Below are 19,264 nucleotides of genomic sequence, written 5' to 3' on the forward strand. Positions count from 1 at the left end.
TAATGACTCTATGAAGTTGATATCTTAGTAATACCAGTGATCAAATGCAATATTTACATAAAATTATTTGTTGTGTAGGTTACTGTTTAACTGAAGATTTGTTTATTTCAAAAATAATTAATTTAAAAGGAATTAATGCCTCTTTGGTTGTATACTTTGCAGGCCATTTAAGCTCGTCATCTCTGCAGCCTACTGGCCGGGCCCCATATCTTTTAGCAACATCCTGTACAGATGGGACTGTGAGGTTCTGGAGCTGTAGAGTAGTCTCTGACAATGAAGTAATTTCTGACGCATCTTACATCTGGGAGGAATGGCCTTTGCTAGTGGAGGATGGTCTTGCCAATAGCAGTGCAGTGAACATTCCTGACAGGCCTGTGGGCATTAGCTGCTGTCACACTAACCGAGTAGCTGTGGCATACAGGGACTTAAAGCCTTCCAGACTTACCAAGAAGCCCCTCATTCATGTGAGTATATTCCAGTGTGAATCCACCGGAGGGTCCCAGTGGATATTGGAGCAGACACTTGAGCTGAATGTTTCGCTCAGTTTGACTAACTATGATAAACACTTGCCTGTGGCTGGCTTTCAGGATGAAACAATAAGTACTGGGGATTGTTTGCATAGCAATGGTAAAAGTCTTGTTCATCTGGACTGGGTTTCAAGAGAGGATGGTTCTCATATTTTGACTGTAGGTCTTGGTTCTAAACTATACATGTATGGGCTGCTCTCACAAAAACCTCCAGAGCTGGGGCTGTCGGACATCAGCAGGGAGCATTGCTTTTCACGTCTTGTTCTGTTGCGTGTAGTGGACCTTGTCTCCTCTGTGGAGGGCTCTTTGCCAATCCCAGTCTCGCTGTCTTGGGTTAGAGATGGCATTCTTGTTGTCGGCATGGACTGTGAAATGCATGTCTACTCTCAGTGGCAGCCTGCAGCATTAGCCAAATCCGCACTGAATTTAGGTGATGCAAATGGTGGCAGCATGAGCTCACTTAATACAGCTCTCAAACAAGAGGGACTGAATCTCCAACCTCCTAAAAGGACTCTTACCAGGTCAATGACTAGTCTGGCTCAAAAGCTTAGTGGTAAGAAGACAATGTATGACCTTCCACCTGAAATGGAAGACTACGGTTTGTTTGAGGCAGCCCACCACTTGTTTCCTACCCTCCCTCAATACCATCCAGTACAGCTTTTGGAACTAATGGACCTGGGCAAGGTCCGACGGGCCAAAGCTATTTTGTCCCATCTGGTTAAGTGCATAGCTGGAGAGATTGTGACTCTGAAGGACACCAACGTTAATCAGGAACGTCGTTTAAGATCCCTCACTATTAGTGCTATTGGCAGTACTGCCCGGGATCCCAAAGGGATGTTTAGCAAGACTGAGAGCTCAGACTACACAGAGATCGACTCCATCCCACCATTGCCCCTGTATGCTCTGCTTGCTGCAGACGATGATACAGCCCCCTGTGCTAAAGGGAAAACATCCAGCGTTAGCGGCGACAGCGGCCATGGTTCCAGCCGAGCAGACACATATGATGAGCTTTTCCAGACCAGCCCTGTGAGCTTAGGTGACATGGATCTCTTAGATGGTGAGGAGGAGGATAATAAAGCTAAGGTCATTGATCTTTCGAAATACAGTCCTACTTTTTTTGGCCCAGAGCATGCCCAGGTTTTGTCAAGCCACCTGCTTCACTCTAGCTTACCTGGGCTGACACGAATGGAACAAATGTCACTTATGGCCTTGGCTGACACCATTGCCTCAACCAGCACAGACATCAGGGAGAGTCAGGGAAAAGATCAAGGTCAGTATATTTTGCTTACTTGTCTGCTTCTTTTTTTAATCAGCTAATTTAATACTATAGATTGTTAACCGATTTTAATGATCAAAATGTAGGTGGAGAGACTCTGGATGAATGTGGCTTGAAGTTCCTACTTGCTGTTCGTTTGCACACTTTCCTTCTGACATCATTACCTCCAGTGCATCGTGCACAGCTACTTTGCCAAGGTATGTTTACAAAGCACCAAAATGTATCAGCATTCAAAATGTCACACCATGAAATATACAGTCGTGGCCAAAAGTTTTGAGAATTACATAAATATCGGAAATTGGTAAAGTTGCTGCTTAAGTTTTTATAATAGCAATTTGCATATACTCCAGAATGTTATGAAGAGTGATCAGATGAATTGCATAGTCCTTCTTTGCCATGAAAATTAACTTAATCCCCAAAAAACCTTTCCACTGCATTTCATTGCTGTCATTAAAGGACGTGCTGAGATCATTTCAGTAATCGTCTTGTTAACTCAGGTGAGAATGTTGACGAGCACAAGGCTGGAGATCATTATGTCAGGCTGGTTGGGTTAGAATGGCAGACTTGACAAAAGGAGGGTGATGCTTGAAATCTTTGTTCTTCCATTGTTAACCGTGGTGACCTGCAAAGAAACGCGTGCAGCCATCATTGCGTTGCATAAAAATAGCTTCACAGGCAAGGATATTGTGGCTACTAAGATTGCACCCAAATCAATTTATAGGATCATCAAGAACTTTAAGGAAAGAGGTTCAGATTCTTGTTAAGAAGGCTTCAGGGCGTCCAAGAAAGTCCAGCAAGCGCCAGGATCATTTCCTAAAGAGTATTCAGCTGCGGGGTCGGAGTGCCACCAGTGCAGAGCTTGCTCAGGAATGGCAGCAGGCAGGTGTGAGCGCATCTGCACGCATAGTGAGGCGAAGACTTTTGGTGTCAAAAAGGGCAGCAAAGAAGCCACTTCTCTCCAAAAAAAACATCAGGGACATATTGATCTTCTGCAGAAAGTATGGTTAATGGACTGCTGAGGACTGGGGCAAAGTCATATTCTCAGATAAGGCCCCTTTCCGATTGTTTGGGGCATCTGGAAAAAGGCTTGTCCTAAGAAGAAAAGGTGAGCGCTACCATCAGTCCTGTGTTATGCCAACAGTAAAGCATCCTGAGACCATGCATGTGTGGGGTTGCCTCTCATCCAAGGGAGTGGGCTCACTCACAATTTTGCTCAAAAACGCAGCCATGAATAAAGAATGGTACCAAAACACCCTCCAACAGCAACTTCTTTCAACAATCCAACAACAGTTTGGTGAAGAACAATGCATTTTCCAGCACGATGGAGCACCGTGCCATAAGGCAAAAGTGATAACTAAATGGCACGGGGACCAAAACGTTGAAATTTTGGGTCCATGGCCTGGAAACTCCCCAGATCTTAATCTCAATAAGAACTTGTGGTCAATCCTCAAGAGGCGGGTGGACAAACAAAAACCCACTAATTCTGACATACTTAAAAAAGTGATTAGGAAAGAATGGGTTGCTATCAGTCAGGATTTGGCCCAGAAGTTGATTGAGAGCATGTCCAGTCGAATTGCAGAGGTCCTGAAAAAGAAGGGCCAATACAGCAAATACTGACTCTTTGCATAAATGTCATGTAATTGTCGATAAAAGCCTTTGAAACGTATGAAGTGCTCGTAATTATATTTCAGTACATCACAGAAACAACTGAAACAAAGGTCTAAAAGCAGTTTAGGAGCAAACTTTGTGAAAACTAATATTTGTGTCATTCTCAAAACTTTTGGCCATGACTGTAAGTATAAATCATTGGTAATTAAATTTAACATTGCAATGTATTTTTTAAGTATCATGATTAATGTAAGTTGTTACACCTTGAGATATACAGTACATAAGATAATTTTAATGTCATCCAGTTTCTAGCTAATATATATATATATATTTTTTTTTTTCTAAATTATCCCAATTAATTAGTGTTGAAAATTGTGGCATTGCTTTAATTTCTACCCTTTTCTTTAGAAAAAGATCTATTTTAGTACAGAGGCTACTTAATAGTTCTCTATAGGAATGGTTATTCAAGGTCACAGCTGATTTTGGATGCGATATCTTTAAAAGTCATTGTGAATATATTCATTGGTGTCTGCCTGGATTATATTCATGGGAGATATTCATTAGTAACAACAATATTTCTCAGTTAAACTCAATCTATGGTATTTAATAAACAGAGGAAAATTACAATAAGATTATAGATTAGGGCTGTCAACATTAATTCATGTGAATAATTTATAAATTTTAATACATTACTATTTTATTTAATGTAAATGAATCATGTGTCCAAGTATGACCCTAATGGCTTTCCATAATCACAGCACAATTACCCGGCTATGTGTGATAATGGCACATTTAGCGCAAATGATATCACCAGGTGTGCTGAGCATTACCAGGTGTTTTAAATGGCAAGCTTCAATATAAACATAAGCATTTCACTGCATATCGTATGGTGTATGACTGTGTATGTGACAAATAAAATTTGAATTTAAAAAGCTTCTAGATGGAAGTTTGGATAAAACTAAAGTTGCTGAGCTATCTTCAAGAGGCACTTTTAATTGTAGTCTACATTAATTTTAAGATGTGGGAGTGGTGGCTCAGGTAGCTAAGGCTCTAGGTTGTTGATTTTTGGATATGAAGATCCGGGTTCGAGTGCTGCTGTCGGTGGGTTGCCACACCCCATAATGCTCAGCCACAGCATGAAGTGCCTGTCCCATTCGAGATATTTTAATTTAACATTTGTTAAATGTTAATGTTTAAGGTTATTATAAAATTGCATAATCTGTTTCTTCTGACTAGTTTGTCTTGCTTTTCTCATGCTTTTCTATTGTGTTCTTTTGCAATTTTGGAATAATGGTGCCAAAATGCATTGTAATATCGGAAAAAAAACTCCCAAATTTGCCATCCAAGGTACAGCCGTGGCGTTTCATGCAGGGTAGAGTGGAGCAACTCAGTTAATACATACTGCTTTGTTATAAAAATCTTTAACTGACATGGTCTAAAGCCCGATTCGGACGGGACTAGTTTTACAGGGGGTTGTTAGAGAAATTTCTGTTTCACAGACGTACTTTGTGATTTTAATCCCGTCTAAATCTGCCATGTCTGTCTTTCTCTCACGCGATCTCTGTAAAAATTCCAGAGCAAATTACCTACTGTTTTTCAGCAAACTTGGAGGTCCTCTGAGAAATCTAATCCCGTCCGAATGCGAATGTCTGTAATTGCCGAAAATGTTTTTTTCCAAAACGCGTTTTTCGTTGTTTTGTTTTGGTCAACGTGAACTACCGTACTATCTCTATCACGCCAGTGTTCAAGTTTGCGCACCAATAATGGATGTAGATATGGACATGTGATCTTGTGCAACACCCACATGTAAAACACACACTCCTACCTCCGTAATAAACACGGAGATGTGAGGGCGTCCGAATGCATAAATGAAATGACAGACGTCGTCTGAAAAAAATTCAAACTCGAACGTCGTTTGGAAAACTAGTCCCGTCCGAATAGGGCTTTACTTAACGTCTTAGTGATGTACTGTGTACCCAAGAAAATCTCAATTTCTGTGTTATGAGTTCCTATTTTTTGTTGGATCGAACATCTACTAAAAAGTCACCGAAGCTAAGATCCAATTCATTGATTATTTTTCATTACCAATCTTGTGGTAATGTGTTTTACTGACCTGTCAAATATTTCCCTCATTTTTAAATGTATAAATTCTTTATTTTAATGAGTTTGTTGCATGCATAATGCAGGAAATGTGTGGTTTTATGCTTAAGTAGAGATCTTTTTTCACGTATGCCATTAAGTACTGTATGAGGATAACGAAAGCATAAAGGTGAAATTGCCCTCTGTTAAACCTTTTTTGTTTGGGAATTTTACCCCCCTGTCACAGTTTGGCTGCAGTTTTCTTCGAATGACCCATAAATTTTTTAGGTGTTTATCTTTTCTCTGGTTTGATCACATTCCTGAAAGCCGGCTCTGCTGTCAGTTTGTTATTCTTTTTGGTGTTTGACAACTTGGCCCTTTATTTTTGTTTTTTGGCCTGCAGGACTGTCTACATGTCACTACACCTGGGCATTTCACTCTGATGCTGAGGAGGAACTGCTCAACATGCTGCCCTGCATGCAGAAGGGAGAACCCACCTGGCCTGAATTGAAAGCCATGGGTATTGGCTGGTGGCTAAGGAGCACTAATAAACTTCGCAGATGCATTGAAAAGGTTGGTGCAGGCAAAAATATTACTTGGCTTAAAAAAAAAGGCTCCTGCTGACATGTGAATCACAATCAAAACATTAGCTTATTTGTTGGGCAATCATGTCTGCCACAGATAAAACCATCAAGCCAAATAATGATGAATCGCTGGCTAAATTTATTCCCCTGAATTTTACTGAACACATAATGAGAGGCCAAATATATGGTGTATGTTGAGAAACTGCATTCATAAATATCAACAGTTTTATCAGGCTCCAGCTTTGGTGCAATATTCTTCTAAAATGTAGAAAATAAATCCAAACTTTTGACTGGTATTGTGTGTGTCTGTGTGTGTCTGTATGTGTGTGTGGTACTGTATATGTTGTATATAATTCGAGATTTTTAAAGAGAAATGTATTTAGTTGCATTTAGGTCCCTTGATGTGCATTATTTGCATTTTAGTGGTATAAGCTATGCTTTTTTTTACCCCTCACCTTTTTCCACTGCTTTTCAATTGTTAATGCTGCCTTAACTCTTACCAGGTAGCAAAGGCTTCTTTCCAAAGAAACAACGATCCCCTGGATGCAGCTCTGTTTTATTTGGCTATGAAAAAGAAAGCTGTAGTCTGGGGACTATACAGGTGTGAACCTTTTAATTTTACATTTTATGAGTTTTAAAATCAAATGCAACTCTCTGCTGGACTATTTTTGATGCAATCTTCTGTCATATAAAGGTCCCACAAGAATGTAAAGATGACGGCTTTCTTCAGTAACAACTTTAATGAGGACCGATGGAGGAAGGCTGCATTGAAGAACGCATTCTCTCTGCTTGGAAAGCAGAGGTTTCAGCACTCAGCAGCTTTCTTTCTGTTGGCTGGTTCCCTCAAGGATGCTGTTGAGGTAACTGTTTTAGGATTGAAATGATGATGCATAATATAACCAGTTTTTAAGGAATAAACTCGCCTTCTTGGGAATTACGGCAGAAGGTATTTTATTCAGTCTACATGAAGGTTGTTTAAGCATTTGTGCCTCTGCTTAACATTTCATAACTGTACATTTGCTTCAGAATAAAAAAAAGGGAAGAAAAGACAAGCTAATTTTTGAGTTGAGTCAGTTGAAGCGGTATTTAAGGTCTAAAGAGACTGAAAAATTCTGGATATGGTGCATTAATTGTGATCTGGGGCAGGATTAATGCACATGCATTTTTGATTAGTTATGTTTCAGTTCACAGGTATTTTATAGCCTGTAACACTGATCATTTTCACAATGTCAAAAACCTGTTTGTACAATAAATAGTCAGTGTTATCACTCAAAATTGTACTATGCCTTTAAGTCCATTGCTGCTTCTGCTATTTTGGCTCTACGTACTGGAGATGATTTCTGCAAAGGCCCTGCTTCTAATCATCAGAGAGCTTTTAGTTAATTTTCTCTTAAAACCATTTTAAAAAGAGGAGTGCTTGAGTTTTGCAAGCAATAAATAAACATTTATTATATGAATGCATAAATTTTATTTTTTTATTTTAATTTTAATTTATTTATGTTAATGGGAAGGCAGTTATGTTATGCTAATGTGCTCTGAAGTTATTTATTTAAAATCAATAACTGTATACAGTATATTGTTGTCTAGTCTGTTAATATTGTTTGCCACAATAATTCTATTATTTTGGTTTTAGAGACATTAAAAGGTATTAAAAGTCCTTACATTTGCACTGTATTTTTTGCTAGTTGTAAGATTGATATTCTTACTAAACCTACATACGTTTAGGTTTGCTTGGAGAAGATGCAGGACCTGCAGTTGGCTTTGGTGATTACCAGATTATATGAGTCTGAGTTTGAGACATCCTCCACTTATAAGAAGATTCTACAGAGGTACGTGCTGGGTCACGACCATCAGATTCCAGTGCACCCGGATCCCTTTCTACGTAGTATGGCATATTGGGTTCTAGATGATTACAGTCATGCTTTGGACACGTTGCTTGAGCAACCCAACCAGGATGGTGATGCTTTACACAAAGGTAGTATGCTATGTAACCCAAATATCATTTTATAATTTTCCATATTCAAATATTTCAGTTATTAGTTGATAGCCTTTTGGCTATTTATTTTGTTCTTTCAGGAACCAAAGAATCATCTCCTTGCAACCCAGAGGTTTTCAACTTTTACACCTACCTCAGGACACATCCACTGCTCCTTCGGCGCCATTTTGGATCCTCAGACAAAGCTAAAGTGGGCCTGACGGGACAGGGGAGCATGGCTGATTCTATTAGTCTCATGGAAAGGAGACTGTTCTTTACTACTGCTAATGCTCACTTACAAGCTGGTTGCCCTATGTTAGCTCTAGATGTCCTCTCCAAAATGCCCAAAGTTATTAAGAAATCCAAGATGCTGCACATCCAAGAGAAGCCCTCACCAACACTTAGTGGTCCTGACAATCCAGGCAGTGAAAGTAGAAAAGATCAGGCCTCTACTCTTGATTGGTCCCAGCCTATTTATAACGGCTTTGCGTCTGTCTCAGACACCTTATCTTCTCCACAAGAAGATCACAGCCACTCAGACTCTGTTTTGAGCTTTGACTGGAGTCAGCCATCCACGACATTGCAAGATGAGCCTTTGGAGCTGAAGTGGGATAGTGATAAAGAAGAATCTGATGATGAAGAAGCTGGCCTAGCCATGAAGAAAATCCAGTCAGAGAGTTCAGCAGTCGTTTGTGAGGCTCCTGATTCAACCTCCATGTCTACCGATGTCATTGAAGAAGACTCCCTTGTCCTTTTTGAAGACATCTTAGCCGCTCGGCTCAAGTTTATTTCATGTCTGAAGATGCTGACTGCCGAGCTCCGGACTCTCTCCACAGGTTACGAGCTGGACGGTGGCAAGCTGCGCCACCAACTGTGCCACTGGCTGGAGCGTGAGGTGATGGCCCTCCAAAAGTGTTGCGGGTACAACCCCTACCATCGGCAGCTGGCTGGAGGTATCTCACTTGAGCTTGGCCAAGTAAGTGGTGCCTCTGGAGATGAGAGAGAGTACCAGGAGACTGCAGAGCAGGTCAGAGAGATGCAACACAGACGCAGACTGTGGCTTCAGAGAAACCAGCCTCTACTTCGCATCTTTTTAAGCTACTGCAGCCTACATGGTTCACATGGAGGAGGGTTGGCTTCAGTCAGGATGGAACTAATTCTTCTTCTTCAGGAATCCCAACAGGTAACTTGTATCATGATAACAAATCAAACTCGAACAAAAAGTTTGATTGAAAAAATAAATCAGTAGTGATTGAGTTACCACACCAATAAAGTGAAATTTTGTCCAATGGTCTTGGTCCTGGTTTGTTATGAAAAGTTATTTTCAACTCAAAAATAATTGCAGTGCTTAAAAAAAATGCTGCAGAAGGGACATTACACGCATTGACTGACAGATGGAGCTGGAGCACACGGCCTTGTCCTTCTGTCTGCAGATTTTTAAACAGACACAAACTCAGTCTTGAATAAACACAGCAAAATATTTTACAGGAGTTGGTAGCCTCCAGTGTCTCATCACTATAATGTTAACTGTAAACCATAAGTTTTAATCCTCCATTTATGAGAAATTTTATTACAAGTCCTAGTTTGACTTAAAAGCTCCTTGTTAGAAAATGCAGTCAATTAAATACTGTATGTGTTTTAGAACCTTATTTGGCATTAATTGTTTCTTTAAGGAATTAATCTAATCTCTTTTTTTATTTTTATTTATATTAGGATGATAGTACTCAGGTTCCTGTTCAGCAGCAAGCATCAGTTCCTCTTTTGCTGGCCTGCACTGCGAGCTCCAAAACTGTTGTAGCAAATCCTATAGCACACCTGACCAACCTGACACATGACATACTGCACACCATTAATGCACTAGACTCTCCTCCTCATCCAGACATCACGAACAATGAGGTATAGTAAATTTCCAGAGGATGGTACAGAACTTATGCGACACTTCACCTAGTCCTAGGCTTATTCCAAAAGCATGTTTATTATTTGTTGGTTTAAACTACACTTGTGCTTGTTTCCAAATGGAATTTTTTTTTTGGTAAATAGAAGAATGTAGTGTTATATTTTTTTATTGTTACACTCCCTGTTCTGTCTCACATCTAATCCAATGACTGCTTTGCACAGATTTATGTGATGCACACCCTGGCAGCTTCTCTGTCTGCCTGCATCTACCAGTGCCTCTGTGATGGACACAGTTACAGGTGGGTTGGACTCTGCTGAAGTGCATTTATTGTGTTTTACAAAAATTAGGAAAATGTTTAGAGCTCTTTGTCAAGTATGCGTATAAAAATCTTTAGAGGAAAGTGTGTACAAACATGACAATCAACCATCAATATTCAATCCAGTTTTGCCGTGAGACTAGTGTACAAAAGAACATGATAGCTTTGTGATGCCATAATATGCCTTCCATGTAAATCTTTAAAAATGCACATTCGGAATACAATTTAAATTCCATTTTGCATTTAATTTGTTCGTTAACAAATAGCAATTAATAGAGGAGAACATAACTTTCGGCATGGAATTACTGTTTAAGCTTTACATCCATAATGTTTCCTCCAACAGTCACATCAACCAGTTCACAGGCACTGTCTATGAGAGCATACTACTTTCCCATCAACACCCTGTCCGAACTCTGAGTATGGATGAAGCTGCCATTCCCAACACCCCTCCAGCACAGTGGCCAGGTAGACTCCAACCATATTTTTTTCTATTATTATTATTATTATTATTACTACTATTATTTATTTTTCTGCTGCTGCTATTAATTAATCATAGTTAGTTTGACATGTTTTGTCAGTGCTTCTCAAACAGTAGTCATATATTAGCAGTCCTTCAGTTACAACTGGTGTAGAAATACAGCACATATAATACATTAGTAACTGATTTATAACTATGTTTCGCAGTATACTACTGCTAATAGCTTAAAGCCAACATTACCTCTCATATTCTGTTATTATATACAAGCAGCTAGCCTCTGCATCCATGAACAAAGATAGTGTTGTGTCTGAGCTGTACAGAAAGCTTTGTGGTCATAATTTTACTGTTATTATAATATACAATATATTTATTCATTCATTCATTCATTCATGTATCTGTGCTGCAGGTGTCAGTACTTTAGTTCGTCTCTTGGGTGCAGCAGCAGAGGAGAACCAGCCAAGTGTGGGCGTGCTTCTGTGCGAGATCCTTACAGCAGTCTTCCTCAGCTTGTTTGTGCATGGGCTGGCCACACACTCCAGCAATGAGCTCTTCCACATCGTGGCTCATCCACTCAACAGCAAGCTGTGGGTGGTTGTGTTTGGTGGGGGGGCTCGTCTGCCTGTAGCAGGAAAATCCAGCATGGCATCAGGTTAGTGCTTTGTGAAGAGAAGAATTTTTTTTTCTTTTTGACAGCAGAAGATGCTGTTCCATAAGTATTTTTATATTGACAGAAATAAAATGTATTATTCATAGCTATTAAGGGATTTCCAATGTTTGTCTACTGTGCTTGTTGACTGTATATAAACACAATTGTCTAGCAAGCATACTACTGTTTCTCATCACACTTTTCTGTGGGTGTCAGCTCCAGCCACAAATGAAGACCAGGATTGGAAGCAGAAGCGTTTCAGGCTGCCTCCTTCCAAAAGCAGCTCCAGGGATGTACCAGACAGCCCAGTCAGCCCTATAGGAGAGCAGGAGGCGTCCATTTTTAAAGAACGCTTTGTGCCTCCTGAACTCAGTGTTTGGGACTACTTTATTGCAAAGGTACAAGACAAATAATATTCTATCCAGTCTTATTTGTTTTTTCAATTGTTAAGCCTAAAAATATTCCACATTCATATACCTTCCACAGCCTTTCCTGCCACCGTCTATAAGCCAAGTTGAGTATGATTCAGAGGAAAGCCAAGGGAGTGATGAGGAAGAAGATGATGATGATGATGATGGTTTTGGAGATGCATTTGACCCCAATTCTCCACTTAAAGAACATTCCAACAACAATTCATATAGGTGTGTATGCAATGTTTTTTCTGTTTATGCCGTTTTTTTTTTTTTTTTTTTTTCGGAAAGGGATTGAAGTCTAGCTTCCTCTGTCCTTAGCTGGTGTTTGATGCGTGTGGCCATGGTGCAGTTGGTGCTGGTCAGCTTGAAATCATTCTATCCTATGGCTGGCTATGATCTCCAGGGTAAGTAATAAAACCTTATTCAGTTAACACTTTATAGAGTGCTTTTTTATTTATTTATTTATTTTACTTAATTTCCCACCAAAACCAATTTTGAAAAAAAAAAAATAATAAATGTCTAAGAGTAAAAAAAAAAATAATAATAAAATATAGATGACGTTTCGAAGAACATTTTAGAGAAGTCAGGCTTCTGGGGTTTTCAAATAAGTTATTGCGCTTCTAACCGAGGTAAAGCAAAGAGCCTATACGTGACCTACTAATTAAGTTTAACTTGAGAGATTCATAAGCTCTACAGCAAACTCTTTAATAAAGGCGAAAAACAGTTTGCAATAAATCAAGAAGTAAGAATTTAAAAATAACTTTTCAGTATAGCAGTGTGCATATAATGAAAACACTTCTTATTTCCTCCAAGTGTCCATTGAAAGCATTACTTATAAGACATACACTAATCAGCCATAACATTAAACCCACCATAAAAATTTTTGGGTTGTGCCACTGGGGTGGCTCTGGCCCCTTAGAGCATGGTTCTGTAGGACCTCTGGGGATATGTTGTGGCTTAGCATGAGGATCGGACTTGTTTGTCCTGTGCATCGGATTGAAATCTGCTGTTTGGAGGTCAGTGACCTGTGAAATGATAAGCAATGTTGTTCAGTTTACCTGGTGGTAGTGTTGATGTCATGGCTGATCAGTGTATATTATAACTATTGCCACAGATTTGTAAGCATGCAATTGTGTAGAATACCTTTCTATGCTGTCGCAGTTATATTTTCTTTTGTGGAACTAAGGGGCCCACACATGTTCCAACATGACTATGCCTCATGCACAAATAAGGGTTCGCCATGCCTCAACCACACTAAACATCTTCGGCATAAAATAGTGACTGAGACAAAATCTTGAATGTGATGTGGTTTGATACTTATACTGTATGTCTAGAAATATAACGCTTTAGATATCTGGCAGTTGAATTGTAGAAGACTTTTTGCATGACTGCCTCCGAGTTTGACTGGTAAACCTCAAGGCATCTCTAGGGTTTTGCTATGAGCTGTTCTTCACGGAGTTTTATTGATGCTGTAGCTGTTTTCCTTTGTTTGCCCATTTTGTATGTGTGTGTGTTTCAGACCTACCTGTATGCTCCCCACTGTGCCACTCAGTAATGAAAACGTTACAGCGCTGGGAACAGGTGTTGCTCAAAAGACTGGAGATTTTCGGTGGGCCGCCTTCCAAATTCATTTCCACACAACCGGTTGATGGGACCATGGCGTCTGGACCAGCTCTTCTCAGACACAAGGCATTATTCGAACCCTCTAACACCCCATTCAGGTCAGCTATAATAAGACATTCTGCATTCTTATCCAAACACAAACACAGCCATTTTCAACAAATGGCCAACAGTCTGAAGTGTGATTAAAATGATTATTTCTTTAATTTAGGTAAATTAAATAAAAATAAAAAAGTGAAATAAAATTTTTGTAATTCTTGCTTGCTAATTTGCCAATTATCGCACCTGAGCATTAGTGTTACTGTATTGACCATGCATGTTAATCATCTAGGTCTCGACATCATTCTGCACTTTCTGTTAAGAGACTATGGCAGTACCTGGTAAAACAGGAAGAGGTTCAGGAGACTTTTATCCGCAACATCTTTGCCAAAAAGCGGGATCAGACTGAGGTATGCAGCCATTTCCTTGCATTTGCATGAGGTAGGCAGTCACTCGCTACCTCATTGGATTTCAGTACAATACTAATATAATATCTGTTTATAATATCTATTTGTGCTTTTAGGTGTGTGCCATGCTGGTTGTGTTGTGCAGTTGTTTTGCCTGAATTGTTTGTATTGTATTGTAATTAGTTACTGTTTTTACTAACTGTCTAAACATATCTTTTTGATGTGAACTACTGACTTGCATGTTTCATTTTAATTCTTTTGTCTGATGTTTTGTGACTATTTTTAACCATTAAGTTGGTTGAGGACACTGATAGCATGAGGTATTCAGGAATGGAGGAGCCTGGTCTTAATCAGGTACTGCCTGTTATGGTTGTTTTTTCATTATTATAGTAAGTTTACCTCTTTTACAATTACTGTCTTAAGGTGCATTGCAACTTCCTTGCTTTAAATATCAAGATAACTATGTTATTGCATCAGTTTTTAAATGATGATTTAAAAGGGTTTACGATGTCATTTGCAATGCACAGTGCAAGCAAATCATTTAATCATGTTGATAGCCAGAAGGCTTCTACTGTACATCTACATGTACACTCTTATCTAGAGCAACTTACAAAAGTTTTTTGAAGTTTCCATTATTGGATAGGTCCTTACACTTGCATCTAGTTTACTAACTACAAGGACAATCAGTTAAACACGGTTGGGAAGTCGTTGAGTAGATTATTTTCAAAGCACAAACTGTACTGTAGAAAATACCTTAATTTTTTACGGATGTTTGAGAAGTAACTTATACATAGTCCAAACTGTTTTTTTTTGTAGAAATATACAGTTATGGTATTGGAATGTTATGTCTATTCCAGCAGCTGTACTTATTCCCATAATCACCTATTTTTATCCGTTATAGCCATGTAAAATAACTGGTTCTCTCACATCAGCCATTCTCTAGAATATGTATTATATTATGGGAACGTGAGAATTTTCTGTAAATAAGCAAAGGTTTGTTGCATGAATGAGACTTGAAAACGATGACTCTGTTTCTCACAGATTGAAGCAGAACTGGGTTACCCTGGAGGCAAAGCACGTATTATCCACAAGGATTCTGACATCATCACTGCCTTCTCCATTAATAAGGTGCAGAGTGGTATCAGAGAAACACAGGCATTTTCTGGTTAAGGTTCTGGTTTTAGCTTGTGCACTGGGTGTATTTGTAATAATATATGCATTATGCTTTCACAGGCCAATCGTAACTGCTTAGTGATTGCATCTACCCATGACATCCAGGAGCTGGACGTGTCCTCCATCCTGGCCACTCAGATAATGACATGGATCGATGATGAAGCAGAGTCGGAAGTCAAGTAATTTTGCCAACTTGCTCTTACTTGTAATACTTTTTAATCCAGGGAAATTGCCCTTGAGGCAAAATAATAGGAAACTTTTATTTTCCTGGAGTCCCACTGCAGCGATTGTAGTGCTGGTTCAGATTTGTATTTATTTTAATTTTTTTTCCCACAATGGCATAAAGCATATGGTTCTCAGTCATGAGATTCCCATCCTCTTTTCACTAGCTACACAAAAGCCTTTTATTATGAATGAGTTTTAAATGAATAAACTGCCTGTGCAGCTTATTTCCGCTTCATTCACTTTGCAGACACTCAAGGAAATTATATTCGGATCTCATTATTACCCGATCGTCAGTGTTTATGCTTTGTTTTTAGATTCATGAACATGAACTGAAGTAATGATCTATTTCAATTTCTACTTCAGTTAACAGGAAGAGAGCAGAAACATTATGTTGTCCTGTTCTCATTTGGAACTGCAATGTGTGTTTAATGTGGTGTTTCAGAGGTGATGACTTCCTGGTGGTCCAGACCCGGGATGATTTCACCACGTTGCATGGCACAACACCCTACACTCACAGCAGCCCTGGTACTCCCATTAATATGCCCTGGTTAGGCAGCCACCAGACTGGCAGAGGAGCAGCCATGGTGGGTACCCTTAAATCTTCCTAAATGTATGCATTTGAGTGGTTTTACACAGTATACATTTACAGTTTTATGTTGTGCCTTTTTATACTGGTTTCTATTATTTAGAATGTATAGCGAGTAATTTGTGGACACCCGACCATTAGAACAATATGTGACGTCTGTGTTGCCACAAAGAAGCACACAATTTTATATGATGTCCTTTAAATTCTCTCTTTACTGGAGCTAAGGCACCCAAATAATGTGCGAGGTCCATGAAGACATGGTTTGCTAAACTTGGACTGACCTGTACAGAGCCCTGACCTTAACCCCTGAACACTGAATGAATTGGAACACTTATTGCACATCAGGCCTACTCACTCTTACTTTTTCTAATTCTTACTAAGGCTAATTGGACTGAAATCACCAAAACCATGCTCCAAAATCTAGTGGTGTCCACAAACTCTTGGCCATATAGAGCAGTGTGTTTAAGATCATTATTTTTTTTTTGCCTTGTAACTGTATCCTAAAGCTGAAGTCTGCTTCTAGACCTTACAAAATCCTTTATCCTTTATGTAGCTGATTAAACGAAACATTAACAACGTCAGGAGGATGACATCCCACCCTACCCTCCCATATTGTAAGTGCCATCAAACTTTTAGTTTTGCTGATTAAATATTACAGAGTAAAGCCCAGTAGAGTTCCCCATATGTGAGCATAAACAGGCATGTATTTAGAGAAAATCAAAGGGAAATTGTGTGTGTGTGTATATATATATATATATATATATATATAGATAGATAGATAGATAGATTTTATTTTATTTTATTTATTTTTTCACTACAGTTTTGTGTTTTTTCTTTGACTACAGACCTAACAGGTGCTCAGGACGGAAGTGTGAGGATGTTTGAATGGGGCCATTCACAGCAGATTATCTGCTTTAGGAGCCCTGGCAACTCCAGGGTTACGAGGATCCGATTTAACTACCAGGGGAATAAGGTAAGTCAACACAGGTCTCATCTGCTTTACAGTGAATTTTACAATAGTAGTAAGTAGAGCCTAATGTAAATGATCTAGGACAGGTTATATGTATTTAACTGGTAGCCTTTTCGTATATGTATTTTTATTCTTTAGAGGACTTGATTTTCCTTATTTATTATAAATAAATAACTTTTTCCCCCTCAGTTTGGTATTGTTGATGCAGATGGAGCTCTTAGTCTTTGGCAGACAAATACATCAGGGAACACCCCAAAACCGTACCTGGTAAGTGCCAGCATTTCCTATTTATTTATTTATAAATAGTGTTTTCCTTTGGGTTGGTAACAGACTGGTGTTTTTTGTGTTCATTTTCAGACATTGCAGTGCCATAATAAAACAGCTCATGACTTTGTTTTTGTGGGCTCGTCATCTCTCATTGCCACTGCAGGCCTTTCCACTGACAACAGGTACACTGTGCAGAAACCAGCATTAGAACCCATAAGCCATCGGATTCTAGCCGATTTCTGCCATCATTTTGTTACTCACCTAAACTGGTTTTCTTTCTGCCTGTCTCTTCCTCTTTGTCTTTCACTACACAGAAATGTATGTTTGTGGGATACACTGGTCATGCCGTCGCATAGCCTGGTTCATGGTGAGTTTTAGACTGTCATGCCATAAACAAAATTTCAGCTTTCTTTAAATTTTCCACTGGAACACAGCAATTATAGGAGGCATTTTTGGAGTGTACAGTGTATTTTCTAGCATTTTATATAATTATATTTAATATTTAATATAATGACATAAAACATGACGGCAGCAGCAGACCCATTAAGTGCACTTATTACCCTGATTAAGGAAAACACTTAATAAAAAAAATCTTAAGTGCTTTAATTTATTCCTTCAGTATAATTACATTTACAGCATTTGTCAGACTCCCTTATCCAGAGCGATTTATGTTTTTATCTAATTTTAATTCTGAGCAGTTAATGGGTAAGAGCCTTGCTCAAGGGCCCAATTGTGGCAATTTGGTGGTGCTGGGGTTTGAACCTGTGACCTACAAGTTGTCCAACGCCTTAACCACTGAGCTATCCCTGCCCCCTGATTAGCAACACAATGGGGATTTATTATTAGTATTATTTTTGAGTGGTATTATCAAATTTGTTGTATGGTGCTATCAAATTTGTTTATGGTATTACCAAATTTCCATACGAACCAGTTCACATGTGTTACATCAATACAATGCACATATCAACACTCCACCAACCATGTAGGACTTGGGTATTGAGCATCTGTAAGCTGTTGAATATTGCTGAGCAATTTGCTGTTCATGCCACCTACATCCACACAAGGGCACAAGGCCAGATACATCAAAGATTAATGATTGATGTTAACTATACTGTATTAGCTAGCAGTGCAGTTAAAGCATTAATGATGTCATTACCTACTAAATTCCTTAAAAAAAAATGTCCCTCACCTCTGGTCAGAAACATCAAATAATTATGACAGCAAAATTCTTTTTCTGTGAGGACCCTGGGCCACTGACAGTGAGAAAAGATGATTTGCTGAAACACAGTAGATTTGCATCTAGATGACTTAGAAAAACACAGGACTGGATTTAACTAGATTCTTCTGCCAATAGTTTTATTACTCAACCAAGCATGTATTATTCACGAGCTAAACTGCTTCTTTTCCTGCTGTGAAAAATGGTGTTGCTGGGTAATACATAAATGAAGTGTTGCCATGGCAATCCTGACAACAGCAGTCCTGACCATATTATGTGTGACAAATTGCACATGGCAGTAATTCTCCCTTCTTTGTTTGTAGCTATTAATTACACAGGTGTGTTGTGATTAAGTATATAGCCAAAAATATGTAGCCATCTGACCATCAACATGGGTCTTCCCCAAATTGGTAATGAAAATCAGTAACAAACCTCATTGAAGGCTGAAGGCCCACAGCCCCACTCTTTCCTAGAGGAATGAGATTTTTTTTCACAGCAAATCTCAAACAGGATGCTCAAGAAGTACATATGGGTATAACAAACATTTGGCCATACAGTGTATTCTGTCATACCAGTATCCATCAGCACATTCTTGGTTTAGACCAATATCAGTGTGGTTGTAAAATCGCACTAAGCATGTTCGTCCTTTTGCAGGCTTTAGCTGCCATGAGTCGGGTGCCACTGTGCTGGCTCTTTCTCCTAAACAGCAGCTGCTGCTTAGCGGAGGCAGGAAAGGATGGATCAGCGTGCTGGACCTCACACTGAAGCTTCAGCGCCAGAGCTTCCAGGCTCATGACTCGGCTGTCAAAGCGCTTGCTGTGGACACTACAGAAAGCTGCTTCATCAGCGGCTCGGCTGAGGGCAACATTAAGGTACGTTAAATTTGTTGTTAGAATCCAGAACTTGGTCCCATGTTCGTATCCAATTTAGATGTCATGCTAGTATAATTTTAAAATAACAGT

General features: G+C 39.2%; 1 protein-coding gene across 1 annotated transcript in view; it reads left to right on the top strand.

The window, feature by feature from the left end:
- dmxl1 (Dmx-like 1) overlaps positions 1-19,264 on the top strand; it is a 33,152-nt gene that overhangs the window by 12,490 nt on the left and 1,398 nt on the right. The window contains exons 19-44 of the mRNA XM_053504436.1: positions 163-1,797; positions 1,890-2,000; positions 5,894-6,063; positions 6,578-6,675; positions 6,769-6,934; positions 7,800-8,049; positions 8,151-9,232; positions 9,763-9,945; positions 10,168-10,244; positions 10,606-10,727; positions 11,147-11,389; positions 11,603-11,784; positions 11,873-12,027; positions 12,118-12,203; positions 13,319-13,520; positions 13,751-13,868; positions 14,160-14,219; positions 14,907-14,993; positions 15,099-15,217; positions 15,706-15,847; positions 16,403-16,463; positions 16,695-16,822; positions 17,009-17,086; positions 17,177-17,268; positions 17,401-17,453; positions 18,957-19,174. Coding sequence (XP_053360411.1) covers positions 163-1,797; positions 1,890-2,000; positions 5,894-6,063; positions 6,578-6,675; positions 6,769-6,934; positions 7,800-8,049; positions 8,151-9,232; positions 9,763-9,945; positions 10,168-10,244; positions 10,606-10,727; positions 11,147-11,389; positions 11,603-11,784; positions 11,873-12,027; positions 12,118-12,203; positions 13,319-13,520; positions 13,751-13,868; positions 14,160-14,219; positions 14,907-14,993; positions 15,099-15,217; positions 15,706-15,847; positions 16,403-16,463; positions 16,695-16,822; positions 17,009-17,086; positions 17,177-17,268; positions 17,401-17,453; positions 18,957-19,174 — 5,918 coding nt within the window. The remainder of the gene's footprint in view (positions 1-162; positions 1,798-1,889; positions 2,001-5,893; positions 6,064-6,577; positions 6,676-6,768; positions 6,935-7,799; positions 8,050-8,150; positions 9,233-9,762; positions 9,946-10,167; positions 10,245-10,605; positions 10,728-11,146; positions 11,390-11,602; positions 11,785-11,872; positions 12,028-12,117; positions 12,204-13,318; positions 13,521-13,750; positions 13,869-14,159; positions 14,220-14,906; positions 14,994-15,098; positions 15,218-15,705; positions 15,848-16,402; positions 16,464-16,694; positions 16,823-17,008; positions 17,087-17,176; positions 17,269-17,400; positions 17,454-18,956; positions 19,175-19,264) is intronic.

This window comes from Clarias gariepinus, chromosome 9 (genome assembly GCF_024256425.1).
Source record: "Clarias gariepinus isolate MV-2021 ecotype Netherlands chromosome 9, CGAR_prim_01v2, whole genome shotgun sequence".
Lineage (NCBI taxonomy): Eukaryota > Metazoa > Chordata > Actinopteri > Siluriformes > Clariidae > Clarias > Clarias gariepinus.